A 26,866-nucleotide genomic window follows, 5' to 3' on the forward strand; every position below is an offset into this window, starting at 1 on the left:
TTTCCTGGTGACCTGGACGGTGCCCTGCTGGACGTGCAGTTATAGCTCCTGGCCGCTCAGTGCTGAGGGTTGGTGAGGACGGGGCTTCGGGACCTGCTGAAGGTTTCATCCTGGCTGTCGGACTTGTCCTTCCCCATCCTCATTCCTGGGAAGGCAGGCGTCAGCCGGAGGCTTGTTCTCTGCCTGCCCCTCCGCGCCTGCTTCACTGTGGTCGGACAGGGGAGGAGACGCGGGCTCCAACCCTTCTGGGGACAGCTTTCTGCCACCTATTAGGGCTTCTCAGATTTTGCATCCCTTCTTCTGCAGTCAGATCCGAAAAGTCCTTCCTGCTGGAAGACAAACTGATCCTGATCCGGGAGCCCTTGCCCCGGACATTCTGCTTACTCGGGAGCCCCAGGTTCCTGTGACAGCTGCGTCTCCTCTGAGAGGACGGGCAGGGTGTGCATGAGTCGCAGCTGCTAGTGGTGGCATGACCTTCTGCTACCGTGACCCCACCAGTCCCCACCCCTCTGGTTTGAGGGCCTAGGGTACTCATCTCTGCTGAGGTTCTAGAAAAGGGCATAACCACATAGCCCAACTCCTCTCTCTGGGATGCTAGGGCTGACTTCATGACCATTCAGCACCCGCCTTGTGCTAGCTTTCCAAGAAGATGTTTCCAACTCCTTGGCATGCTGGAGGCTGCACTGTAGCTGAAAGGAATCAGGAAAGGCCTGGGCTGTGCTTCACACAGGGTCCCAAAGGAGTAAGAGAAATGTCTTCCTTGCCCTGGAGTGCTGGACAGCTGGTCTGCTCCAGGTAACACATAAGAGTTAGCAGCATAGCTGGGGCCAGCCCAGGATCTAGACTTTTCCATGGGGTCCTTTGCTGTGCCACTTACCCAGGCTTGCAAGCTCTGGAAAGCAGGCAGCTTCCTGTGGACATGTCAGTGACCAGGGCTAGGCCCATGCCCAGAGAAGGGGCCAGGAGACAGCTGGTGCTGGGTAGGCAGCATCCCAGGCCTGGAGGGATGTGCTGACCAGCACTGAGATGGCATTAGGGCACCTCCTATCGGCCTGCCTGGCATAGCTCCTGCTGTGCCACCCTTACCACATATGCCCTGTGGTCCCATCCCCCACCCCTAGGTGTAGAGATGCTCCCTCAGCCCATTAGTGCATTCCCCTCTCCCTCCTGGGCCTGCCCCCAGCCCTGCACAGAGTGGGGCCTCTGGCTCCTGGGGTTTCAGGAGGAGTTGGAACCAGCCTAGGGTGGTGGGACAAGAAGGTATTCCGGAGGCAGCTGGTTCATGACCCGTCTCCACAGCTGCAGACTCTGGAACGGAGGCAGCTACTGAAAGTCTGAGCCTCCAGGCCTGCCTGTAAGGAGGGAACACCACCCCCAGTCACAGTGCTGTTTGAGGGTTACAGGAGGATGAAAGTAAATGTTCCGCAAGCCCTCAGGCAGGACCAGTCTCCCCACTGACCACACTCCACCCAGTGGACTGTACAACACATTCCCAAGCCCATGGATGTTCCCGGCCCTGTAGAATCTGAACTCTGCCTGCTCCCTGCCCCACCCAGTCCACTTGTGCTCTCCACCACTTGTGCCCTCCGCCCCCAGGTTATCACCACTCTGGAGTCTTTGCGCTCCGTGGCTTTGCTCACACTTGTTCTCCCTGGATGATGCCCGTGTCATTTTTCCCGGGATGTTCCCTGACTTCCCAGCCAGGAGGGCTCTCTTCTGAACCCCTACATCTCTCCATTTGTTCAGTGAACAGCAACCAGGCACTTCTCTGTGCTGGGCACTGCTGTCTCATGGGGAAACAGAGATTAGCAACCAATGTCTTGCCCACAAATCACCCATAATTAGGTGGGTGTGGGGAGGGGAGAGCTGAGGTGCCCCAGGTGAAGGGACAGGCGGCAATAGCTGGTGGAGAAGGAGGGGAGGTGTACTGGGTAAGGGCTCATCCTGCGCTGGCAGACTGCCACGTTCCCTAGGATTCCCACACAGCCGCTCCTGCCTCACCCATGAGATCCCTGGTTTTGATTCTGTTTAGTTGCTGTAGCTGCAGTCATCTGGGGAGTCTGGGTGTTTCCTAGCTCCAAAGTCAGAGGTTTTAAGAAGGGGCATGTGCCCCAGCTCCGGGCAGTGGGGCCCCGGAAGCAGTCGGCTGAGGGCTGCTGGGGGACTTTCCCACCATCCACAAAAGGCTGGACGCTGGAGTGTTCTCTCAGAGCCAGCCTTTGGCTGTCAGTGTGTGGGCATGTGGCACCAGCAACTGCTGCAGTCGGCTTGTGACCACAAAGGGTCCAACCAGAGGACAAAGGCCAATATACTGAGAATCCAGAGCAGAAGGAGAAAGAACCTGGGTCTCTGGTGATGTCCCTGAGCCCCTGAATTGGTCGGTCCTAGAGCCGCCCCCCCTTGGGACTTCCTGGTCACTGGAGATCAGACATGCACTTTGAGCAATTTTGGGTTAGATCTTTTGTTTCAGCATCACAGACATGGTGCAGAGCCCCCATATTGATTATCTACTACTGCGTAACAAATTACCCCCAAACTTAGCGACTGAAGATGACAGACATTTATGATGTCACAGTTTCCGTGGGTCAGGAATGTGGCGGTGATGCAAGCGGGTGGTTCTGGCTCAGGCTCTTGGGAGACCGCCCTCAAAATGTCGCTCAGGAGTGAAGTCCTCTGGAGGCTGGCTAGGCCTGGAAGACCCACTTCCGAGCTCGCGGGAGGCCCCAGTTCCCTGTCAGGTGGACCTCCGTGAAGCTGCTTGAGTGCCCTCACGATGTGGCAGGGGGTTTCTCCCCGAGCAGGTGATCCAACAGACAGGCAGGATGGCAGCTGGAGGGTGTTCTGTGACCCACTCGTTCTGTTGTTCCTGCAAATCCCATTCATTGGAAGTGAGTCACCGAGTCCAGCCCACCGCTTCAGGGGAGGGGTGTTAAGCTCCACATTTTGGGGGGAGGAGTATCAGAATTTGGGGAGGTATTTTAGGACCCCGCTCAGGCCCCGAGGGCTGAAATGAGAGTGGGGCCTGTGCAAGGAGGAACACTTTGGGAGCCCAGGATGGTGGTGAGGATGCCCAGTACCCTCTGGGGAGGGCCCAGCCCAGGGCTCTGACCTGGTCCAGAGGTGAGAAACCGCCTGGGGCTCTGAGAGAGTGGAGGCAGATGGCACATTTGCACTTTAAAGTGGACACAGAAGTTAGTCCTTGAGGCTGCAGTGGGAGAGGCAGATTTTGAACCAGCAGTGAGGTGCTAGTCACGTGACTCACAGAGGGCGGATGCTGCAGGTGGCGCCAAGTGAGACAGCCCAGGGCCCTGCTTTAGGCTCTGGCATTTAGGAAGCTCATGGGACTCCTTGTCGTAAAAGAATAGCCTTTGTTCAAGAAAACGCCTGGTGCCGACCGGGGTTAGGCTCATTCTCAGTAACACTGACAGTTCTGAAATGCAGGGCAGTTTTAGGCTGGTCCGCCAGGCCTTCTCTCTGAGGTTGAGGGGCTGGGGCAGGTGGGAGGCAGGCTCTGTATTCATCATGGGGTCCCCCCACCTTAGCAAGGCCCTGGGCCCATAGGACCAGCTACCAGCACACATCCTGGTGCTAACGCTGCCCTCTGAGCACTGAGAGATGGCAGGAGCCCGGCATCGCCCCCCACTGCGGGGCCAGGAGGCATCTAGATCCCCAGCCCGGGGCCCCAGCTCACTCTGAAGTCACCTGAGCAAGAATCGCTGGAAACCTGGTCCTGCTGGTCAGGTGTCCTGGCTGCTCTCTGGGCCTCTGTCTCCTTGTCTACAAACCCTGTGGTGCAGAGGGCCCCAGGGCGGTCATGAGAATTAAATGAGAAATGATGCAAAGTGTGTGGCTGGTCCTGGGGGGGGGGGGGGTGCAGCCAGGGAGGACCACAAATGTGGGATTGTCTCCATTGGCGTGAAGTGGGAGTGGGGACCTAGAAGCTTGGGTCTCTCCCCTTCTCGGGCCTGAAGGTTCCAGCTGAAGGAATCTTCCCAGGCAGGGCTGGAACCAGAACCGTCTTGGTATTTCCTGCAACCTGCAGTCACTTCTCCAAGAGAAGTGAAGCGGGTTCCGCCCCTAAGAGCTCACAGGGTCAGAACTCATTGGAAACACAATGAAACGTTGAGTTTGTCTGGTCACCACACATCCCAGAGGTCGGTACTGCTGTCCCACTTTACAACCAAAGCTTCAAAGGCAGGAGGGGGCGGCCCAGGACCGCATGGCTGTAGGTGGGACACAGCCCCCTTCCCAAACCAGGCAGCCCTGGTTCACTCCGCTCGCTGTGACAGAAGGAATGGATTCTTTTGGGGTGATGTTTTAGATTAAGTTTTGGGGTTTTTTCCTACCCCATTATAAAAATAATACATGCTCCTTATAGGAATTTTTTCCCCTGTTCCAAAATGGTCACATGTTCTTAAATTTTGTAATGAACTCCATGAAGATAATTTCCACAGCTGACCTCAGTCTCCCGAGGTGAGGGCATTTCAAGACGCCAGCTATTTATTCTCTGCTTCGGGGGTGTTGTATTCAGATTGTGGAATCTTTTTTCTCTGGCTCCCTCATTCATATTTGAACAAGGAGACGTTTATCTGGGCCTGAGGGGCTGATCTCCCCAGCACCCTGCGCTGCACCCATGGGAGCCCCCCAGAGGCTGTGCTGGGCGGGCGGCACTGCGGACAGCCCTGCCGAGCCCATGACCAGCGGTCATGTCTCTGTTCTCGGGCCTCAGTTCTCCCAGGGTCTGGCCTGGTGACCATTTAGAGAGAAAGTGATTTTAAGAAATCCTCATCAGCTGACATCAGATTCCTCTTAGTAAGAGGACAGTTTGTGTTGGGGAAGCACGTGGATGGGTGTGTGGGTTGGTAGGCTGTCCAGGGCACGGCAGCCTCCGGTGGCCCAGCCTGGCTGGGGGGTGGTGGGTGGGGCTTTGATGGGGGAGGAGAGATGAGGAGCAGGCGGGGAAGTGAAGGTGGAGTCCTAGTGGGTGAGGGCTGGCGCAGGCCCCTCCCCCCCCCCCAGCAGTGTGCAAGGAAGGACGTGTGGAGAGCACGGATGCCTTGATCAACTTGAACTTCTTTGTGTGGCTTGATCTGTCTCTCCATGACGCCAGGTCTCCGTGAATTCTACAACTTAACTCTTCCTGAATACTTTCCCTTCTAAATCCCTTTGCTGACTCCAGTCTTGATATTCCAGCCCATGAATCTCATCTTCATTCTGACCATTCTCCTGAGTTTTTGTTTTTTAATGGTTGCCTTTAAAAAAATCTCCGAGGACTCCGGTTCTTTCCATTACTCCCAGTTGTCTTACGAGAGCCTGTCCCTGTTTGATGGTTTACTCCCCCAGTTTGTGTCGCTGAGATTTTAATTCCGGGTGTTGCGCAGTCCTCTGCTGACCACTCCACCAGCTGCCTCCCTGGATGTAACTCTGCTCTGTGCAGCGTGTGGGCTCTTCTCTGTAGTTGGTGCGCCCCCCCCACCGTGGGTGCACCATGGGGCCCTATCTTTAGATCTAAAGGTCCCTGAGGTTCTGCCCAAGGCATCTGGTCTTAGGAGGTCCCAGTAAGAGTGGGGGATGGGAGAGAAACATGCCAGGGGACAAGTCTGGACTGCACAGGACATGGCTCGAGGGACTCAGAAAGCCTTCCTGGACCCAGAGAGGCTCTGGGCATCGCGGGCTCTACCGACAAATCCACAGTCTCCCTCACTCCTTGCCTCAGGCTGCAGCTCTCCAACCCACCTCTCGGCAGCCCTCTCTTGTCAAGGTCCCACCTTCCTTGGCCCCAGCAGATCTGATGTTTGTGGCCATTCCTCTCCCCTTTCTGGGCAGCAACACCCTCCCCCCCACCCCCTCCCCCAGCCCAACTGGCTCCATCGACACCACTCTCCTGCCTGACTTCTCCCTCCTCCTGAAAATCCCACTGTTTCCCAACATTCTGCCCTCTGCTCTCAGGCCTCATGGTGGTCATTACTGCCGTTTACCAACCCCCTCACTTCTGTGCATGAGGTGGGTGTGGTTGTGTGGGGCCAGTGTGAACGGACGTGGTGTGTGACCCCCAGCGCCTCTGATCGCCAGCTCTCATTTATCTCTGGCAAGGTGCCTGGAACATTCAAGATGTCCTCTCCTCCATCAGCATGGGTCCCTGAGGAACCACAGGGACGGGAAGCCACCCCACGCCATGGCCAGCCTGAAGTGAACATGTAGCACGAGGAGAAATAAACCCAGGCGGTTTAAAATGTTGGTATTTTAGAGCTGTTTGTTGCTGGCGCAGAACTTAGCCCGTGTGGCATAGAAATGGGCCCCTGGAAGAGGGATGCTGTTCGAACAAAATGACACAGGACACGCACACCATTGGCTTGGGGGCTGCCTGTGGCCCAGTACCAGAAGCTGGCCTGATGGCAAGCCGGGTGACGCAGCGGCGAAACATTTGGTAAAACTCAGCCGGGATGACTCACGAGGCAGATGATGTCCGAAATAGCTCGTAGGTCTGGTGGAAGAGGTTGGGAAACATGAGCAGCATGTGTTGGTCACAGGCTGCATTTGGCAAGATACAACGAGGAAGAGATGGGCTAAAAAATATTCCGGGTTTACAAGCTGGGAGGAAAAGGAACGGAGAGAGGCCAGCAATGCTGGGACTCGGGGTTGAGTGCGTTCCTGCGCAGCCCAGAGGCTAGATCAGACGCAGGACAGGCTGTGGCAAGGACAATCTCAAGGATACCGGCATCACCCCCTGGGTATGACTGCTGGGAGTTCCTTCTGAGCTTCCCAAAGTCCGGAGAGAGGCAGGCAGGGTGGGGCCAGGTGGGGGGAGGGAAGCACATCCAAGCAGCCCTGAGGAAGGCACCGTGGGCATGGCGGCAGGCCCAGGGACCTAAAATCAAGAACAGCGGAGACTACAGTGTCCTGAGACAGTTGAACTGCCAAAGAAACCAAGAGCCCAGGCCTGTGTGTGTGACTAGAGACTTGTAAACAGCATTGGCAGGAAGAGGCTGAGAAAGCAGTTCAGCCCCCGAGGAGGGCTTCTTGGTCAGTGCCGTGTTCAGGTGTGGCCAAGAAGACAGGAAGAGGATGGACCCTCCTGAGGGCCACAGAGAGCCCTGGACGGGCCGCCCACTCCCAGGGCAGGGCGGGCCTGGGCTCTAGGATTGCTACGGGGCAGGGTCGGCTGGGTGCCCCCGTGTTCCTCCTTCTGCAGGGATGTCGTGGCTGCCCGTCCCTGTTCCCTGCCGGGTAGGTGACTGGCCTCCCAGTTCACAAGTCTCTAGTGGAACCCCACCCGGCCCCCGTGCAAGGATGTGCACAGACCTCATTCGTGGAGTTTACCCACAATCCTGGGCTTGGGCTTGCACCATAACTGGATGGGGACGGGGCCATCTCCCGGGGGCCTGTCTCGGGTGCAGGAAGGAGAGTCAATGGGCTATTTGGTGACCCGGGGGCTGGATGTGGCGGTGCCAGGGTTGCTGGCCCACCATTTCCTGTCCTCCCACATCCTGGCCTCTTGTGTAGAGTGGAGCTCTGTGCCTTGGTCTACCCAGTGGGTGGGTGACACGTCATTTCAGGGCACTAGGGTACGTAATCCTGGCGTGAGACCATGCAGCATGATAGGCAATAGACACCATAACAATGGTGGCACTGCCCTGTGCCCTAAGCCTGTGGGCGACCATGAGGCGCAGAGCATGGATGCTGCCCTTTGTAAACTCAGTGGCTGCATCACTTTCATTGCCTACAGCTTAGCCATCCTTCGTGGTGATGCCCTAAGTGGAGTCTCCAGCCTGATTCCCTCTTCTGAGCGCCCCCTGTACCCGCAGCCTCTCCTGCACCTGTGCTAGTGGATGTCCACAGCCTCTCACATTTAATCCTCCAAGACTAAACTCGTCCCCATCACTCACCTCTTCCTTTGCTCCAGTTTGGGACAGGGAACCACTGCTGAGAAAGTACCAGAGCGAGGGTGGCGACAGGTAGGCTCCTTTGCTTGGGTGTTCAAGGGTCCAGGGTAGGCCCCAGAGGCCTGGCCAAGGGGCTGGGGAGGGCAGGGACAGCCTGATGCTGGTCCTCAGACCCCCAGGGTTGCAGGGCAGAGCCAGGGTGGCCAGGAGTGGCTGGAGTAGAAGAAGACCCTTCAGCCCCATCCAGCATTCTCCTGCCTCTGGCCAGGAGCCTCTGTGTCAGATGTGGGGTGGTGACCAGCTCCTGACCCCCACCTTGGGGCAGCCGGGTAGATGCGGAGGACAAGAGTCAGGACAAACAGGCCGAGAGGTTGTTTGCAGAGTGGAGGTTTAATGGGACAATCATGCTGATCCCATTGCAGCGGTCCCCAGGTGGCCCAGCTCTGACTGCTGGGGTCCCCAGGTCTCTCCCAGCATGGTGGGCCTAAAAAGAGCACCAGCGCCACCCGCCCCTTCCCTGTGGGGTATTGCTGCACTCGCCCCAGGCAGTCGCAAGACAGACTGACCTGTCTCACTACCCCTGGGGCCTGGGACCCTGTGTTCCCTGAGGGGCTAAGGCTTTCTGGGGGCCCCTCCCCAGGGATGTCCGCCCTCTCCTCAGTGTCCCCTGTCCCCACACTGAAGGCATGTCTGTGTCCTTGTCTCTCTGCCAGGGGCCACCCAAGGCTGTCAAACCCCGGGTGGGGTGTAGGGCTCTGCAGGGAGGAGGCACGCTGTGGGGACAGTGTAGCCCGGGCCTCCCAGCAGACATAAGGCACAGTGTGGCGGTCGCCATGGGACTGCAGGGCCGTCACCCTGGGGGCAGTGCCTGGCAGGCAGTGTCGAGACAGGAGGGTATGGTGTGTGCTGGCCGCTGCAGGGCCTGCAGTGCAAGAGAGCCAGGGGGACCAGCTCCACGGGCCTTGGCTGGCCACAAGGAGGTCCCCGGGAGAACCCGCAGGAGGGGCGCGTGGGCCCGGGCAGAGCTCACGGCCAGAGCCGAGGCACAGTCATGGCGGGCCCGGGCCACAGAAGGCACAATCGTGGTGTCTGGGAGGTCAGGGCTAGGCAGACACGTTGACGTCCCTGAGAGAGATGGCACTGCTGGGGGCCTCATCCCCAAGCAGCAGGGCCGGCGTGTCCGTGTCTGCCTCCGAGTCCGCTCCGGCGCTGCCCTGCTCCGCGCTGGGCTCGGCGCTGGGGCCCAGGCCCTGGGACAGGATCTGCTGGATGGTCCTGCGCAGGTTGGGGTGCAGCCGGCCCTGCGTCTGGTAGAAGACCTCCAAGGCGAAGGATTTGAGCGCGCCAGTGCAGAGGTCCTCGTACAGAGGGATGGTGTACATGCGGGACATCTGTGGGGTCGGGGAGTGCTCAGTCATACTGCTGCTCCCCGGTCCCTCCTGCCACCTGCCGGCCCTGGCCTGCACTCACTCTGCCGCAGGAATGGCCCCTGGTAGCCTCTCACCCCCCACACTACAGGCCTTCTGCAGAGGCCTCGTCTTCGGAGAGTGTGGGCTGGGGGGGCACTGACGGGGGACAAGTGTGTGGAGGGGGGACCCCTGGGCCTCTGAGTCGCTCAGATAGCCCTGGTGCCCAGGGCAGGAGTCCGAATGCCTCCCCCCACCATGGGCCCAGACCTCTAGATGCTGCTCCCAGCTTGTCCCCTCTGGACGCAGCCTCCCCGAGGACTGGTGGGGTCTGGGCTCTTCCCATCTGGTGCGCGTGCACTCCTGCTGCCAACCCAGAGGCCACGTCTTCCCTACCCCGTTCTCAGAGATGCCCGCCAGACTGGAGGGTCAGGTGGGGCGGTGGGGGCGGGGAGGGGCAGGGCCCCAAGTGGGTGGCCGCACCTGGCTCTCAAGGAAGCGCCGGACTCTGTGGAGGTCGGGGTAGTAGTCGTTTCGGACCACGATCTGCAGCCAGCGGATGCGGATCTCGGCGTTCATGGAGTCCAGCAGGGAGGAGTAGCACTTGGACAGGCTCATCACCACCTCTGCAAGGCCGTGGACAGGTCAGGGCTGCGTGGGCACACCCCTCCCCAGCCACCGCGGCGGCCACAGGACCCACCCTGGGGCAGCGGGGACCCGTCCAGGAGCCGGTCCAGGAAGAGAGCCGTCTGGAAGGTCCTCCACTTGGAGATGTCAATGGCGCTGGCTGAGGCGGCCGCCTGGTCCAGCGGCTCCGCGGTCCACAGCTGGAAGAGGGCCTCCACGGGCCGGGTCAGGCTGGATCCCTGAGACAGGTCTGGCTCGGCCAGCGGCGGGCCCGTGGCGTTGAGCCAGCGCTCGAACTCCAGCCCTGCAGGGGAAGACTCGATCCTAGGGGCCCCACCTGGGCTGGGGAGGGGCCGCCCAAGCAGGCCTGCCCTGGAGACCACAGACCCCGAGGGTGTCCCCGGGTGTGACACTTCCAGGGCTGGGAGCCCCAGAGCAGGGGCGGTTCAGGGAGGCTGGGGTGGGTCTAGCACCTGCCACTTTGAGCCACTGGAGTGGCTTCTGTGAAGGGACACAGGGAGGCCAGAAGGCTCGAATTGGTGACTGTGGGACCCCCATCCCCTCCATGCCTCTCCTGGTCATAGGTCAATGAGGTACTTCAAACCCAGCCTCAGTGCTGGGGGATAGAGAGGCTCTGCAACATGAGGGGGGCAGCAACATGCTGGCAAAAGACATTCCTGCATAAAACCCTGGCGCTGGGCACCTGCGGGGGCAGGTTCTGCCCATCCCCCAAAACCTTTGGTGCACTCCCTAAACCTTCCAAGACGCAGGGCCACCATGCTCAGACCTCCCAGCCACACCTCACTGCCCTCCAGCAAATCTTGGCCCCTCCCTAGATGTCAGACCCCTCGAGTGTCTTCTTTGGCCCCTAAGCCCTCTGATCCCCAGGGACACTGTCATGGGCATTGCACAAGCAGGCCAGATGCTTCAGCCAGTTCTGAGGCAAACCTCCCTCCACCCTGTCAATCCTTCCCCAGGCCCCTTGCACACACTGCTTCCATGGCCCTCTTCCTAGGGACGGCCTAGTTAAGTCTGCTTGGCCTAAGTGCCACCTCCTCTGGGAAGCCCTCTGGGCCCCATCAGGCTGGGAAGCAGGCCCTCCTCTCTGCTCCCATGGTGTCGTGGCCTGAGGCCCACAGTGTCCAGAGAAGGTTGGCTGAAGGAAGGAAGGATGAACCCAAGGGGCCTTCCTCTAGGCAGAGGTGGCAGCTGGTGCAGTAGAGTGCCCCCACCCTCACACCCACTGCTCCCCTGGCAGGCCGAGGGTCAGAGGACCATGGACATTGGGCAGGTGGCAGGCCTCACCTGCCCGGCAGTCCACGCTTTGCTCCTTCAGCTCCGGGAAGAAGCTCAGGAAGGAGTCCAGCAGGTCCTGGGCCACCACGCTGGTGAACTTGTACTTCTCCACATAGGCCTGCGTGGGCGGGGGCAGGGCTAGCAGCGCTGGGGGCTAGGCGCACCGTTCCCCACCAGAGCTGCGGCCTGCGCCGCATGGGTGGGCCCAGAAGGGCCCCGCACCCATCTGTACAGAGGGCGCAAACGCACCCACCACTGCCACATGAGGTCCTGCTGAGGAGCCGAAACTGGGAGGGTGGGAGAGGGAAGAGGCAATACCCTAGAACTGCCCAGAAAGAAAGGCGGGCCAGGTCCCAGCCCCACGCACAGGCCCCCACCGACTCCATCCCCACCACCAGGAGAAGCAGCCCTGGGAGCCGAGGAGGGGTGGGGCAGGAGGGGCTGCTCACTCGGAGGAAGTCGTCAAAGCGCTGGGGGTCCCCGCATAGCTGGGACAGGTAGTACACGAAGCAGTAGCCCTTCTCGTAGGTGAAGAGATTCATCAGGTGGCTGGGATTCACGCCTGCAAGAACACCCCAGCTCTGGGTGGTGCTCTGACCCTCCTGGGTCCTGTGGGACCGGGGTGTGACAGGGGTCAGGCTGCAGAGCAGGAGGGGCCGAGGGCTGCTGTCCCTCACACATCCAGATGCCCCAGGAGTGCAGTGATGGGGCCTGCTCTGCCTGAGGGGCTGGGGGGGCGGACACTGAGGGCCCACACACCACGGCGAGGGCTGCTCAGAGCCCGGGACAGATGCTGGCAGGCTGAGGGAGCCTACGGGAGGCCTTCCTGGGGCTGGGGGCTCCTGGCCTGGCCTGGCCTTTGCAGGGATCCAGCTAGGAACAGAGGACAGGGTAGGCAAGGAGGTCCTATGGGGTGATGTCTGCAGGGCCTGGAGCAGGTCCTGGCAGCAGTGGGTACCTGGCTCCAGCTTGACCTGCAACTTGCTGACCGGGCTGTCCTCTCCGAGGAGCTTCATCTGCCTGTGCAGGGCGTCCAGGCGGAAGGCCGTCTCCAGACAGGTGAAGGCAGCACCTGGACAGGGCCAGGGAGGCAGAGGAGGCGGGAGGGGGCAGGGGGCAGGCCTGAGCACCCAGGGCAGGTGTGAGGCTGCTGCCCTGGCTACTCCCTGCCCTGAGCCTTGTGAAGGTGACCCAAGGCCACCCAGCTGGACTCATGCACAGCAGGAGAACTGCATCCTGGGGTCTGGGCTGGGCTCTCAGCCCCCCGCATGGTAGCTAGGATGGCCCTGGTAGCGCCCCTCCCCCGCCCCCAGCCAGCCACGGGCAGTACCGTAGGTCTCTGTGGTGATGCGGCGCTGGGCGTAGGTGGCCAGGCCCTCGCTCAGCCACATCTCCTCCCACGTGGCGTTGGTGACAGCATTGCCGAACCAGCTGTGGGCCACCTCGTGGATGACGTCAATGACCAGGAACTCGTCACTCTCCAGGATGGAGGAGATGATGAAGGTGAGGCAGGGGTTCTCCATGGCCACGATGGGGAAGGAGGGGGGCAGGAACACAATGTCATACCTGCCCCGGAAAGGTGACCATGAGAGGGCCGGGGGCCTAGGAAGTGAGCGTCACTTCCTCCCCAGGAGGTCAGAAGGGGTCGCTCCCATGAGCCCCAGTGTCCTCCTTTGGATGGCGGGGACTTGCTCTCTGACCCCTCTTGCCGCCAGCCAGGGCTCCCAGGTGCCCCAAGACATACCTGCCCCACATGTACGGCCCATACAGCCGCTCAGCTGCACTCAGCCACTGCTCCACTGCGCCTGACAGCTTGCTGGTGGCCGTGGGCAGGAGGCACGGCTCGGCCCAGACGCGGCTCCTGTCACAGGGCAGAGAGGGTGGGCCAAGGCCGAATGGCCCCCACCCCGCTCACCCCGCCAGGCCTTCTCTCTGCTTCTAGGCTCAAATACCACCCATGCCTCGTCCAGCCTGGCTGACCGCCCAGCCCGCCGCCTGTCGCCCCGCCTCACTCAGTGGCCACCATGCAGGCCCTTCCCATGTCAGGGGCCGAGCCACATGCTGAGGGCCCCTCGGTTCCTTATGTCTTAAGTTGAAGGAACCTGTGAGGGCTTGAGGGTACATCAGGCTGCAGTGTGGCCCCAGCAGGACAGGCCCGAGAAGGGCTGCGCAGGTCAGGAGCTGGGGTTGCTGGGTCCGAGGGCACGTGGGGTGAGGACAGCCTGGCAGGGGTGGCCCTGGGCCGTGGCAGGCGGCAGGGCTGGTCCCACGGGTGGGGGTCCTCGGCAGGGCAGCCACAGACGCAGGCCGCACACCCAGCCCACAGCGAGAGCTCTCTGAGGCCTGGGCCCTGGGCAGCAGCAGTGGCTGCAGGAAGCAAGAGGCAGTGGCCCTACCTAGGCCCAATGTCTGCCGGCTGGAGGTCCCCGGCCACGAGGGCCACGAGGTAGGCGGGCACGGGGTGCTCCATGTGGAAGCGGTAGACGCCCTCCTCCTCCACGTACGTGCTCTGCGTGGCGCTCATCAGCACCTGCACCCCCAACGGGGCCTGCATGCGAGGAAGCCCCACCCGTCAGGGCACCCCGGGTCCTTGTGGGGAAGCCCATGCCCCTGTCAGGGTACCCCATATTCCCCAACAGGGCACCCCACAGCCCAGGTCAGGGACCTCGTGTCCTTGATGGGGAACCCCATCAGAAAACCCCATATTCCCCAACAGGGCACCCCACAACCCAGGTCAGGGAACCTCATGTCCTTGATGGGGAACCCCATGGCCCCTTCAGGCCACCCCCTGTCCCCAGTGGGAACTCCACAGTCTGGGTCAGGGAGCCACATAGCCACAATAGGGAACCCCACATCCCCAACAGGGCACCCCACAATCTGGGTCAGGAAGCCCCATGCCTGTCAGGGAATCTCTCACCCCCATCAGAGAATCCCCATGCTACAGTGGGAACCCCCAGTCTCCTGGTCTGCACACCTCCTGCCCCAGTCGGGGGGTGGGGGGTACTGTGCTCAGGCCCAGGAGCCCTGGCCCCCAGCACAGGGTCTGGCATCTCCGCCAGAGCCTCCCCCTTCTTGGGGTGTCAGGTGGCCCCCTCCTGCATGGTGAGGAGGGTGGGCTCCTAGGACAGTGGTCCTGGTGCAGCCGGGGCTATGGCCCAGGCGGGAGGGAGTGAGGAGGAGGGCCAGGAGTGGGGGCGCTGACCTTGACGACAGCCGAGTAGGTGCACTTGACGGCGGGTGTGTCGAAGCAGGGGAAGAAGGACCGGTTGCAGACGGAGTGGCCCTGGGTGAAGACGAAGGGCTTGGCGCTGCCGTAGGTCAGCTCGGGGTCCAGCCACCAGATCTGCAGGCAGGCGGGGCATCAGCAGACGGCCACGGGGCTCGGGCAGGGACACCCTCCCCGTCACAGTGGGCCAGGCCTTTCGGGGAGCAGCACTGCTGGCTGACAGCCCTCATCTGCCCAGCAAGGGGGATCCTGTCACACAGAGAGCAGCACTTGGGGGTGCCAGGACACCCCTGCCAGCCATGCCTCGCTTCCTGAAGGCTGTGCAGGTTTCCTGGAGGAGGGAAGGCCTCAGGGAGAGGTCCCAAACCCACTGTCCTACTCAGGTTTCTGGGCCCAAAGCCTCTGGGGGCAGCAGCCGGAGAGGAAGGGAATGAAGGTCCAGGAGGGGATGGCCTTACTGGGCTCATCCAGGGCCAACAGCTGCTTGTCCACCCCGGGGACCCTCACTCCCCTCCCCTCGGGCAGGCTGGACAGCTGACCCAGAGCGTGGCCTGCGCTCCATCCATCCCCAGGGCCAGCCTTCCCTCCAGGCAGGAGGTTCTGCATCCAGGAGCCAGCTCGGGGAGTCTCCCAGCCCATGCCCCTCATCCCAGCTTCCAAGGGGAGACTGAGGCACAGTCAGAACACCCAAGTCCAAATTCTCACAGGCTGGCGGCAAATCTGGTCTCAGCCAGGAAAGGGAGCCAGGACGTGGCCCTGCGCGAAAATGAGAACTTCCCGCAGACTCCCCCACACTGGAGGGGAGCCCGCACAGCTGGCCCGGGGCCACCCCTGGGAATAAGGTCAGCCTTGCTGGGAGGGACCCCCATGGGGAGATGAGTCTGGGCCAGGGCATGGCGGGCAGCGAGCCGAGGCCAGGCACTTGGAGAGGATGGGCTGGACAGAAGTGGCCATGGCGAGATGGCTGGGGCCTGGGCCTGGACCACTGTAGACAGACCCTGCAGTGGCTGCCAGCACCCAGCCGCCCACCTCTATGGCGGAGCCAGAGCTGAGGCAGCACCGCTGGGAGCCCTGTTCATCTGCACGACAGACAGGGACCTCCATGCATGACGTGGCCTCCCACAGGGTAGCCACAGGGGCAGATGTGGGCTCAGGGGTGGATGCCCTTCAGGGCTTCTGGTCAAGGAAATGGTCCCCACCTGGAAGCCACCTTCCCTCCGCAGTGCTGGTGGCCTAGGGGGGCCACAGGGGGCAGGGAATGGGCACATTGCCTGGCCGTGGGTGCCCACTTGCCCGCCTCCACACCTGCCGGACACCATCACCTGCTCGGCCAACCTCCCCCAACATTGTAGGCTTCGAGGCTTTCCTCACCCCCAAATACCCAGGCCAGGCTCCACCGCCACTGAGGAGGCCCCTCCCCTCCTCATGCCCTCCTGCCCACCACAGCCGCCAGCTCTGTCCAGGGCTGCATTGGCTGCCGGGTCCACTGCCATTTCAACACTCCCCTTCTCATCTCCTGCCCAAGTGTTCTAGAGTCTCTGGGAAGGTCAGCGCAGAGTCTGGGAGAGGGCCCCCCCAACCGCAGCAGGGTCCTGAACCAGCTCTCCCCACCCTCCCCTCCGCCAGGACAACACAATCATGGAAGCCAACTGGATTATTCCTCATCCACTTCAGGGACCAAGTGCACACCTGTCCTCCCACGGCCATTATGAAGGACCCCTCACACACCCCTCTGCAAGAATGGGTCTGTGGAATCCAGATGATGGCCACCAAGGCTGCTCCCCACATGGCCTTTTCCATGCTGAAATCACAGACTTGATGGATCCCAGACCCAGGAAAGGTGGCCTTTCCTGCAGACCCCAGACCCAGCGGGGCTGTCTCCCCTGCAGACCCCAGACCCAGTGGGGCTGTCTCCCACATAGATCCCACACCCAGTGGGGCTGTCTCCCACGTAGATCCCACACCCAGTGGGGGTGTCAACCTCACAGACCCTAGATCCAGAAGGGGCTGTCTCCCCTGCAGACCTCGGACCCAGGAGGGGCTGCCTTCCCTGCAGACCCCGGAGCCAGGAGGGGCTGCCTCCGCTGCAGACCCCAGACCCAGAAGGACTGTCTCGCCCTCAGACCCCAGACCCAGGAGGGGCTGTCTCCCCTGCAGACCCCAGACCCAAGAGGGGCTGTCTCCTCTGCAGACTCCAGACCCAGCAGGGCTGTCTTGCCCACAGACCCCAGATCCAGGAGGGGCTGTCTCCCCTGCAGAGCCCAGACCCAGCAGGGCTGTCTTGCCCACAGACCCCAGATCCAGGAGGGGCTGTCTCCCCTGCAGATCCTAGACCCAGTGGATCCCCAGACCTGGCAGGGCTGCCTAGCCCATTCCTGCAGACCCAGCCAAACCCCTGCCAGTGTTCACAGACTTCTTCCAAACTTCTTTGGGCTGCTGTCTCTGTCCCCTCATCGTGGGGAGCCCACAGTGATGTCTTCCTTTTCTGCTGACCCCTGGGACTGCACCAGATGTTCACAAGACCTGTCTGGGGAGCCTGTTCAAAAATGTAGACTCCTGGCTCTGGCCCGAGAGCTTCCCGGGACCGGAACCCAGGAATCTGCATTATGGAGACTCCCTGCAGTGGGTCGTGCTGCATGCAGTCTTTGGCCCACTCTGGGGACAGGTCCCTACGGTCCCCAAACCTCATTTCACCCCACTTTCCCCTCTCGCACTTGCTCCACCAGCACAGCCTCTCACGGGCCCCTCCCCTCCCTGTGGCCCTCCTCAGGCTCTGCTCAGCCCAGGCTTCCTGTCCCCACTGCCACGTCCACTTCTCAGCTCATCCAGAGAGGGCCCACTGGCACTGCTCGCCCCTTAGCCTCGCAGAGACCAACGGGGTCCACAGCCCTCCTTGGAAATGAGGGGCTAGGGCAGACCCCCAGGCAGCCAGGTACCCCACTCCAGGGGTGTGCCCGCAGCTCCTGTCAGGGGGCGCAGGGTGCAGGGAGCAGAGGAACAGCTGCTGATGGGCTGGCAAAGGAGCAGACTTAAGGACTCTAGACACTGCAGGGCAGGAAGAAAGGTGTTCTTGCTGGGGTGGGGTGAGTGGGGTCGGAGGCGCATGGGCCCTAGAGTCTGCAGCACCCCCAAACTGCCTCTGGAGGTGCGGGGGTCCACTGGCAGGGCCTCCCAGGGAGCTGCATCCTACCTGACACAGGGATACGCTTAGGGATTCAGGCCTGAGTCCTGGAACAGGACCAGAAGAGGTAGGTGCCCAGGGTCAGAGGTCAAACACTCTGGTCTCCACAAGCAATCTGGCCTGCAGGCCAGGCCCCTTGTCCCCCAGGCTTCCAGCTCCAGAGCTGCACAGTCTGTGGAGACCATGCTGCCCCTCCCCACCCCAAGCACCCAAGAGCCCCTCAGCAGGCCATTGAAAGCCCAGGGACAACGGCCTCCCTGCTTGCCTGGCCCCATCCCCAGGGGCCTGTTGAGGGTCCTGGTCCCACCACTCTGCTGGCCATGGTCTTGGGAGGACTAGACACATGGGCTCCAAGTTCACAGATCAAGGTCAGGGAGGAGCACATCCCTCTGTTCTCACTGCCATGCTGGGAGGCATGTCTGCCACTTGTCAGAGTCCTGGAGTACCCCAGCAGGCAGCAGCGGCCAACCCAGCAGGCCAGCAGCCAGCACACCTACAGGAGCTCAAGAAAGGAGGAGCGGTGGCAGGGCCCACTAAGGGCTCCTGAGAAACGTGTAGGAGCCTGCAGGTCTGTGGCTGGTCTAGGCTCTTGCCGCTCACATGTCATCTTGGTTCCTCCCTGATGCCTCTAGACCAACTGTCCAACACCCCATCCATTTGCATGCCACAGGCAGTGACAGATGGAACCTCCTGGGGCCTCCCAGAGCTGCATGCATGTGTGTATGTGTGCGTGACATGTGTGCTGTCCACATAGGGACCAAGGGAGCCCCCATGCTGCGGAAGTGAAAAGCCTTGCTCCATCCTGAAAGCCCCACCATAGTGGAGGGGTGCCACAGCCACAGCACCCAACCTGAGCCACCTAGCCTTTCTGGCAGAGCCTATGGGGCAGTGGGTGCTCCGTGCCCAAAGCCCTGCAGAGCCCATATGTGTGTCTGTGTTGGGGACATGGCCACTGAGCCACAGCAGCCCACCAGTCCTCTCCCAGGGGGCCCAGAGCATCAGAGCCAACCAGCCCTTTCTGCCTCCTGCTCCCCCGGGTCTGTCTGTCATGCTGCTTGCAGACAGACCTGGTGTCTATAAGTTCTCTGAAGGCCCAGGTCACAAGGAGGCCCTTCCGCATCTGACACCCCCCTGGCCCACCCCTCAGTGCCAGGCTCCTGCAGATGTATGTCTTGACATGTGCCAACCTGAAGTTGCTCTTGTCCCGGGGCACACCTGAAAGGAGTGGCCTCCCTTGGTGGCATGCTGTCCCCTGTCCTAATGGCACCCCAGGCACTAGCTGAGAATCACTGAGGCCACTTAGGCAGGGGTCCAGGGCCAGGTAGGGGAGTGCCAAGCGAGACGCCAGGGCCCCTCCGGGGCCAAGTTGGCCCTGCCCTCTCTGCAGGTGCCCAGGCCAATGTCGCCTGTCCCGGAAGCAGAGCCCAGATTAACGACCCCTAACCTGGCAGCGCGAGGACAGGCCACCTGGAGACCCCGCGGACCAACCCACCGTCCCAGCGCCCATCCCGGCAGGACTCACGGCGGGAGCGTCGGTGGAGGTGTAGCGCAGGATGACCTGGAAGGGCTGGTGTGCCTCCAGCTCCGACGGCAGCGTGACAGTGAGCGAGGAGCCGTAGTCAGTGAACGGGTCCACCCTGAAGGCCAGCGGGCAGGAGGGCTCGGCGCCGGGCGCCTCGGGGAAGGAGGGCAGCGGGGGCGGCAGCGCTGGTCCGGGCCCGGGGTCCGCGAAGGCGAAGGCGCAGGGCGGCTCGGTGGCGGCGGCGGGGGCGCGGCGGAAGGCTGCCGAGTGCAGGCGCAGGGCCGGGTGCGCGTCGAGCACGAGCGCGCGGGGCGCGGGCCGCAGCGCGCACAGCTCGAGCACCAGGCAGCCGGCCAGCTCGCGCGCCTCGGGCCGCAGCTCCAGGCCCAGCTGCAGGTGGCGGAGGCGGAAGAGCTGCGCGCTGGAGGCCGAGGCCACGTCCAGGGCGGGCGGCGGCTCGGGCGGCGGACGGGCGGGCGCGGCCTCGGCGCCGGGCGCCTTGCGGCAGCAGCACTGCGCCGCCATGGCCGCCCGCGCTAGGTGAAATCCATGGGCGGCGGCCGCGCCGGGCCGCGGGGAACGGGCGAGGGGCGCCGGGCGGCGGCGGCGACGGCGGCGGGGCGCGGGCACAACAGGAAGTCGCGCCGGGAGCCGCCCGGCCCGGCCCCGCGCCGTGCGCCGCCCCGCTCGGGCTCCGCTCGGCTGCCGCCGGGGGCGCTGTGCGCGGGGAGACCCGGGAGCCGGGGGCTCCGTGCGCGGAGCCGGGGCGCGGGGAGCCGAGGGAGCTGAGCGCGGGACCGGGGCGCGGGGAGCCGGGGTTGCTGAGCGCGGGGCGGGACGTGGAGCCGGGGACGCTGTGCGCGGGGAGACCCGGGAGCCGGGGGCTCCATGCGCGGAGCCGGGGCACGGGGAGCCGGGGGTGCTGAGCGCGGAGCGGGACGTGGAGCTGGGGGCCCTGTGCGCGGGGAGCCCCGGGCTCTCCGCGCGGGGAGCCGAGGCGTTGTGCGCGGGACTGGGGCGCTGCACGCGGGGTCGGGGCGCCGTGCGCAGGGCGGGACGGGGAGCCGGGGACCCTGTGCCAGGAGAGACCTGCCTCTGTGCACAAGGGGCCGCGGCGTGTGCGCTGGGCAGGGGCTCTGTGAGTGGGGAGGCCGGGGAGCCGGGGGTGCTGTGGGCGGGCGGCCGGGGCCCTAGGGCTTTGCACGCGGGGCGGGGGTGCGTTTTGTGGGGGGAACCGGGGTGCGCTAGAGCCGTGGTGCACGGGCCGCTGAGCGGCCTCTCCAGCTCTGTGCGCTTCCTACCGGACCTGCGCCAGGGGACCCCAGGAGGGATCGCCGCTCCCTCAGGGACGCTGCGGGTCAGGTTCCTGGGTCGTTGGCTGCTGGGACACCTGGGGCAGAGCTGCCTCTCCGTGGGGTCTCTGCATCCAGGAAGCCGGGAAGGGTAACGTCTGGAACTCCACGTTATCCGTCCGTTCCGGGGCCTCAGACCCCAGGAATGAGTGAATGATTCCCCACCCACCGCCCTGGGAGACCAGTGTAGCTAAATAGTGTGGCTATTTAGATTTAAATTAAATAAAGTAGTTAAAGCTTAGTTGCTCGTTTGGCCTAGCTGTATTTCAAGGTCTCCGTGTGTGTGTGTGTGTGTGTGTGTGTGTGTGTGTGTGTAGCGTAGTGTGTGGCTAGTGGCAACCACATTGGACCGAGCAGATACTCCATTCTCGCAGAAAGTTCTGTTGGACAGCGCTGCCTTAAGGGCTGGCAGGGCCCTGGAGCGCAGACTGTTTAGGAGCCCGGTGCTCCGGGGGTAATGGGCACCTGGCCTGCTGCCCCCATCCCACCTCACCCAGTCCTGACTAGGGGCTGGGGCCCGAGGGGAGGGCTGCAGACCAGCAAGGATACCCAATGAGGGGGCAGCAGGTGGACCTCAAAGCCATGGAATGAGAGCAGCCACCAAAATGTTGCTATTGTTATCACGTAAGAATTCAGGTCCTTGGGGAGAAGGGGCTTTGGGGTCTGGGAGAGCATCCAGGACCCTGCACACCTCTCTCGACTGCTCCATGGCCTGTGGCTCACGGCGTGTGGGTGGGACTCAGACACTGCACTTGGCCTTGGGTCATCCCTGAGTAGTGTTCGATTCTTCTGGACTTAGTGTCCCCATCTGTAACCCATCTGATTGTGTGCCCTCCTCCCCGGGGGTGGGAAGGACTGCTGAGAGGGAGGACGTGTGTTCACTGATGCGGAGCATGAGCACCGAGGCATCGCTGCAGTTTTCCTGTGGGTCCTCAGGTCCCCATGTGCCCTCTTAGCTGGGGGGACACAACCTCCTTCTTGGGGTCCCCACTCCAAACTCCTGCAGTCACCTGGTGGAGGGGGGTGAGTCCCGCATCCAAGACTCAGGAGGGGAGAGAGCTGGGTCTGACTGGTCCTTGCCGCCTTCAGGTGGCCCAGTGCCCTGTCCAGGTGGTGGAGGCCCCACGGTGCCGAGAGCTGAGTGTTCTAGATGGCACTCCCAGTTCGACTGGCCTCCCCAGTGGGGCTGGGGCTGGGATTGGAAGAAGCTCATCAGGACTGCACGTGGGTGCCCACACTAGCCTGCCCTTACCATGCTCAGGCAGGTCTACCAGCCACCTGTGCCCTCAGGGCCTTCTTGCCCTCCTGGTCCCCTGGACTTGGGTAAGCAGGGGTGGGGTCTCATCCCTTCTCTCCTGGAGGACCTGGGCATCCCCGCAGGCAGTTCTGCACTCAGGAGGGGTGGAGTGGGGCAGCCTTTTGTGTCCAGAAGAACTGTTACCACCTCTCCCCCTGGGGTGGGGGTGCCTTCCACCCCACATTTCTATAAGTAAGGAACCAACACAAGCTGGTCTTGAAGAAGCAAGCAGATCTGTTTGCAGTATTAAAGCCAGCCCACCAAGGCCCCTTGTGAACTGTGAAGCCCACAGTGGTTGTCTCCACTCTCCACCCTGGCCCTGTCCTTCAGGGGAGAGTGCCTTCAGCGCTGCTTCAAGGCTCCTCCATCACAGCCTGTCTGCCGCCCCCCAAAACCCCCATGGAGAAGGCTGATGGAGGTCTGGGGCTGCTGCAGTGTAGTTCTCCTGTGACCCCCTACCCTGACCTGGGGACAGGAACATAGAAGTCAGGATTGTCAGGGCCGAGGTTTCTCCCACAGGATCTTCATACTCTAGCCTTTTAGGATCAGATCCTGGCTGGCTTGGGCGGACTGAAGCAGCCGACACTCCATCTACTCCCCAGCCTTTTCCTAACGCCCGTGGACCAGGCACCCCTGTTCAAATGAGCTGGCTTCAGGGAGGGGAGCGCGTCCCAGGATGCTAGGATGTGGATGTGGTGGTGGACAGAGTCCTGGGGAGAACTGGGCTTCTGGTGGGAGCCACAGTGGGATGGTTCTCAGGATGGAGCTGGTGGGATAAAATGCTGATGGAACCCATACTTGTCCTTCATCCTGGCCCAGGCTCTGTTGCCCTTGCATCTTGTCACCCAGGGCCAGGTGGGTGTGCCATCAAAGGTGCCGTGAGCACACAGGGTAAAAACCTGGGTTCAGGTCCTGACTCCTGACCTCTTGGCCAGGCAAATGCTCAGCTCACCTGAGGTTACCGATGGAGCCACTGCAGCCTCACCTGCCAAGTGGAGACAAAGGCAGGAGCTCCTTTATGAGATTGATGAAAAGGTGACATGAGCTATGAGGGGCTTGGGAGGAGTAAGTGGCAGCTGGCAAGCCCTCAATAAAGGTGGTAAAAGGGTAGCTGCGATGAACTGCAGTTGGGTTATGTCTGGGGCTGTGGCTCTTGGGAATGGGGGCTACTGACTGGTGACATCGGACAGGGCTGGGTACACACCTAAAAAGTGTGGTGTATGCTCTGAGCCAGGGACCAACCGATGGTGTTGCTCCTGTCACAGCCAGATACCTAGGTGCAGGAGCAAGAGGAGTGTGGTGGGGGGAGGGAGGCCCCTTTCACAACCACCCCAGGCCTCACTCGAAAAGTGTGAGCTTCCCATCCCCACGACTTCGGGCTCTGCTGGGTCAGGTCTTCATTCCCAGGTAAGATGCTTCCACCTGGGGACACACCATGTGCCCCTGGATGGGAGGCTGAGACACCACGTAGCCATTTTGGGTTCCTTAGGCCAGCGAGGCATCAGGCAAAACGGGTTGCTCTGCTGGGTGGAGTGGCTGATCCTGACCTTCAGGGGCAGCGGGGTCAGGAAGAGTACGCTGGAACTCAGGACATCCCCCTGATGCCTCCCAATACTCCCGGGTGTGTGGGAGCACCAGTGCAGGCAGGGCCACTCTGGGCCCTTCAGGATGAAGGCTCAAGTCACCCCACCAGGAAAGACCAGGACTAGTGAGGTGCAGGTTGAGAGTAGAGGGAACAGAGAATGGATAGTGAAAAGGGAAATGATAACACCAAACACTTTATTTTATTAATTACTTTCTCATGGATACATTTGTATATATTAACCAAGAACTGTGTTATCTGTAATTCATGTACATTACCCAGTTTTTCCTTTTCTCCTTCCCCACTATCTTATTTAAAGAGTGTTGATGGTGATTAATTATCTATCTAGTAGATCAGATATGTCCAGATATGGACAGAATGTCCAGGTGAGGTGCATCTGAACCAGAAGAGGAATCGACAGGCATCTAAGCTGTGGGGCAGCTGATGGGGTTCTGTGCCCTCCACTCTTGGGAGGGCCACTGTGTTAGCAGCAGGATGCCAGGTCAGGGCTCAATGCTGTTGCTGAAGCTGGGAGGTAAGGTCAGAGGTGGGTACGGACGCAGAGAGCACCAAGGGTGGTCTGTCACACGGCCTCACACCCTCACCTACACGTAGCAGTGAGAAGTCTGGAAACTGTGGGCCCTCCTGACCAGATCTGTGGTGGGTTCTAAGACGGGACCAGTGTGAGGTTTGGGAAAAGCCTGTGGCTCGAGCAGATGGCAGGCACGAGGCTTCGCCAGCAGTCCGAGGTGCCCTCCCAGAGTCGCCCACATCAGAGTGGCAGGAAGCCAGGGTGAGGGTGGAGGGTCTTCGGGACTCCCCCACTTCCTGATCTCCTGACCGTGGCTCTCCGGCCTTGATTTCTGTATTAAATGTCTTTCTGCCTAAAATCCCTCCAGTGGTTTTGATTTTCCTGACCGAGCCCTGTCTAATAAGCCTGCTGTCCAAGGGAGGGACGGCTCCCCGTGCCCTCCTCGGTGGACACACCCCGCACTACGGTCAAGAGGGGACAGAGACTCTGAAGCTGCATTTCAGGAAGACACAGAAAGCGAACACAGCGTGTGACAGTGAGGAAGGAGAGGAGGGACCAGTCTCGGTCAGTGCGTGGCCTCCCTCCCCCAGCCCAGGGGCCGCGGGAAAGCCCAGCGCCTGCTCCAGGCGCAGGCTGACCGACTAGGGCTCGCTGTCCCGGGCGCTCCGCGGCAGGAGGGACCGGGACTGCAGGGCCTCCTCGTACTTCCGCAGCTGAGCCCAGAAGCCCGGGTTGGGTTCGGCCACGGGGCGCGCGCTCTTCACGGCCTGCGAACGAGAAGCTCGGGCTGAGCTCCGCGCAACCATCCCCGCAGACTCCTCCGGCGCCGGGCGCCCCACGAACTCGCTTCCAGTCCGGAAGTCCGCCCTCCCGGAAGGCCCGCCCACGCCGGAGCCCCGCCCCTCCAGGAAGTCCTCGCCCCCGGAAGTCCCGCCCTGCCGCACCTGGAAGGCCGCCTCCAGGCCGAGGCCGCGGTGCCGCATGAGGTAGGCAGTGCAGACGGCGGCCGAGCGGCTGCGGCCGTTCTTGCAGTAGACGAGGCAGGCGCCGCCGGCGCGCACCGCGGCCTCCATGGCGGCGCAGGTGGGCTCCAGGTGCACCAGCAGGTCCTCGGCCGGGTCGTCGAACACGGGCACGCGCAGCTCGCCCACGCCGGGCGCGCTCGGCCCAGGCTGCTGGCGCGAGACATTGACGCACAGGGTGACGCCCGCGCGCGCCAGCAGCTCCGGCCCGGCCGCGGCGCGCGCACTCCCGAGGAAGAGCGACGGCGCCACGCGCACGAACGGCGGCGGCGCGGGCGGGGCGGCCTCACGGCGGCCGGCTAGTTCCGAGTCCATGACTGGCGCTCGGGCGCCCCGCCCGGGGGCTTATTTTGGGCTGGCTGGTGGGAGGCCGGCCGCGTGCCCCCGGGTCCTAGAGACCTCCGAGCGCCGCTCCTTCCCCGCCCGGGAGCGGGGTCCGCCCATGTCTCCCTAATCGCCGCCTCATTGGCCAGGCTGTGCGGGCCCCCTCTTCTGATTGGCTGTGGTTGGGGAGGACTGCCATTGGCTGGGCTCTTACTCAGCGGGAGAGTCGGATTGGCTGCAGCGGAGTAGGCGGGGCTGGGGGCCTGGAATGAATGGGCCGCACCCTAGTAGCCTGTGCCGGGCGGAGCTGCGAGGCGGGGCTTCTAGAGCTACCGGTGCAGGTGCATGCGACCCGGGAGGTTGCGCAGACGCGGCCGCCGTCACCGGAGCCAGTCCAGCTGGGCGGGAGGGCAGCAGGGCCCCTCTCACCTGCGACTGCCGTGCAGAGGAGCAGGGACCCTGCCACACTCTCATGTGGCCCGGACCAGTGTCTTCCCTGTGGGTTCGTCGGCAGGCCGTACTCTTCATAACCACTCTTGCAACCGCGTTGCCGGCTGAGGTGCCCTTAGTACAGCTTTGCGTCTATTCCCTTTTGTTGCCTGCTTCCTAATAAATCGCCCTGTGTAATTTCTGCATTTTATTTTCCCTTTTATTGCAACACATGGTTCATGTAAAATAAAACTATTCACCGTTAACTTCATGTTATTTGATACTTCCTCATAGACCAGTGTTTCTGTTGTTTTAACTTTTTGGGGTCACCACTGTAACTTTTAAAAGTTAATTTAAATCATTTAAGGTCCGCGTAGCTGTCATTTAAGAAGACCTCTTCGAGGGGTTTTTCTGATGTCCTGTGTCTTTCCGGGAATGGTTGCAGTGAGCATTAACTGCCTTGCAGCCCTGCATATATTGTTATTGCAGTTTCAGTTTTATTCTAATAATAGTGAAACATTTTCCCATTCATCTCCATCGTTTACTTAAGATTTACAATCCGGGACCGGCTGGTGGCGCAACGGTTAAGTGCGCACGTTCCGCTTTGGTGGCCCAGGGTTCGGATCCTGGGTGCAGAGATGGCACCACTTGGCAAGCCATGCTGTGGCAGGCGTCCCACATATAAAGTAGAGGAAGATGGGCACGATGTTAGCTCAGGGCCAGTCTTCCTCAGCAAAAAGAGGACGATTGGCAGAAGATGTTAGCTCAGGGCTGTTCTTCCTCAAAAAAAAAAAAAAGATTTACAATTCATGCTACCAGAAATTATCCTCCAGTCTCCCCTGCCCCTAGGTCCTAGATCAATCTGACAAACTGTACTGGTACAATCTCTCTGAGTGATCTTGATTCTCTCCATTCCAGCAGCAGCCACCAGGTGCTTGCCACTGTCAGATCTTTACTGCAGCCTAGGGCTCCCTCCGAGCTAAAGACTCAAATGGCGGTCTGCTGCCAGCTCTTCACTGGCTGCAGGTCTAGCCCCACCTAGGGGAGGCCTTCCCAGCATCCATTTCCCTCTTCCTCTGCCCTAAGGACAGACTGGCTTTCCTGGGATGGGGAGGGAAAGGAATTCCTATTTTCCAGAGTTCATGGGAACCGTCCAAGTAGGTGGAGAGTCCCTGTCCCCCAGCTCC

At 61.7% G+C, this 26,866-nt stretch overlaps 2 protein-coding genes across 2 annotated transcripts; both read right to left on the reverse strand.

Moving 5' to 3' along the window:
• Positions 1-8,254: 8,254 nt before the first annotated feature.
• Positions 8,255-19,816, reverse strand: RNPEPL1 (arginyl aminopeptidase like 1). Its single transcript, XM_014842771.3, has 11 exons — positions 19,142-19,816; positions 14,415-14,555; positions 13,609-13,760; positions 12,957-13,073; positions 12,543-12,778; positions 12,171-12,284; positions 11,662-11,774; positions 11,222-11,330; positions 9,990-10,220; positions 9,773-9,915; positions 8,255-9,274 (listed from the first exon to the last, which is right to left on the reverse strand). Exons 1-11 carry the CDS (start codon positions 19,664-19,666, stop codon positions 8,987-8,989), a joined length of 2,169 nt encoding a protein of 722 aa, XP_014698257.3. The 5' UTR covers positions 19,667-19,816; the 3' UTR covers positions 8,255-8,986.
• A 3,736-nt stretch (positions 19,817-23,552) lies between these two features.
• On the reverse strand, positions 23,553-25,937 carry DUSP28 (dual specificity phosphatase 28). Its single transcript, XM_014842859.3, has 2 exons — positions 24,849-25,937; positions 23,553-24,671 (listed from the first exon to the last, which is right to left on the reverse strand). The coding sequence occupies exons 1-2, from the start codon at positions 25,239-25,241 to the stop codon at positions 24,546-24,548; spliced, it is 519 nt and encodes a 172-aa protein (XP_014698345.2). The 5' UTR covers positions 25,242-25,937; the 3' UTR covers positions 23,553-24,545.
• Positions 25,938-26,866: the final 929 nt, after the last annotated feature.

The sequence above is a fragment of the Equus asinus genome, chromosome 19 (genome assembly GCF_041296235.1).
Source record: "Equus asinus isolate D_3611 breed Donkey chromosome 19, EquAss-T2T_v2, whole genome shotgun sequence".
Taxonomy (NCBI): domain Eukaryota; kingdom Metazoa; phylum Chordata; class Mammalia; order Perissodactyla; family Equidae; genus Equus; species Equus asinus.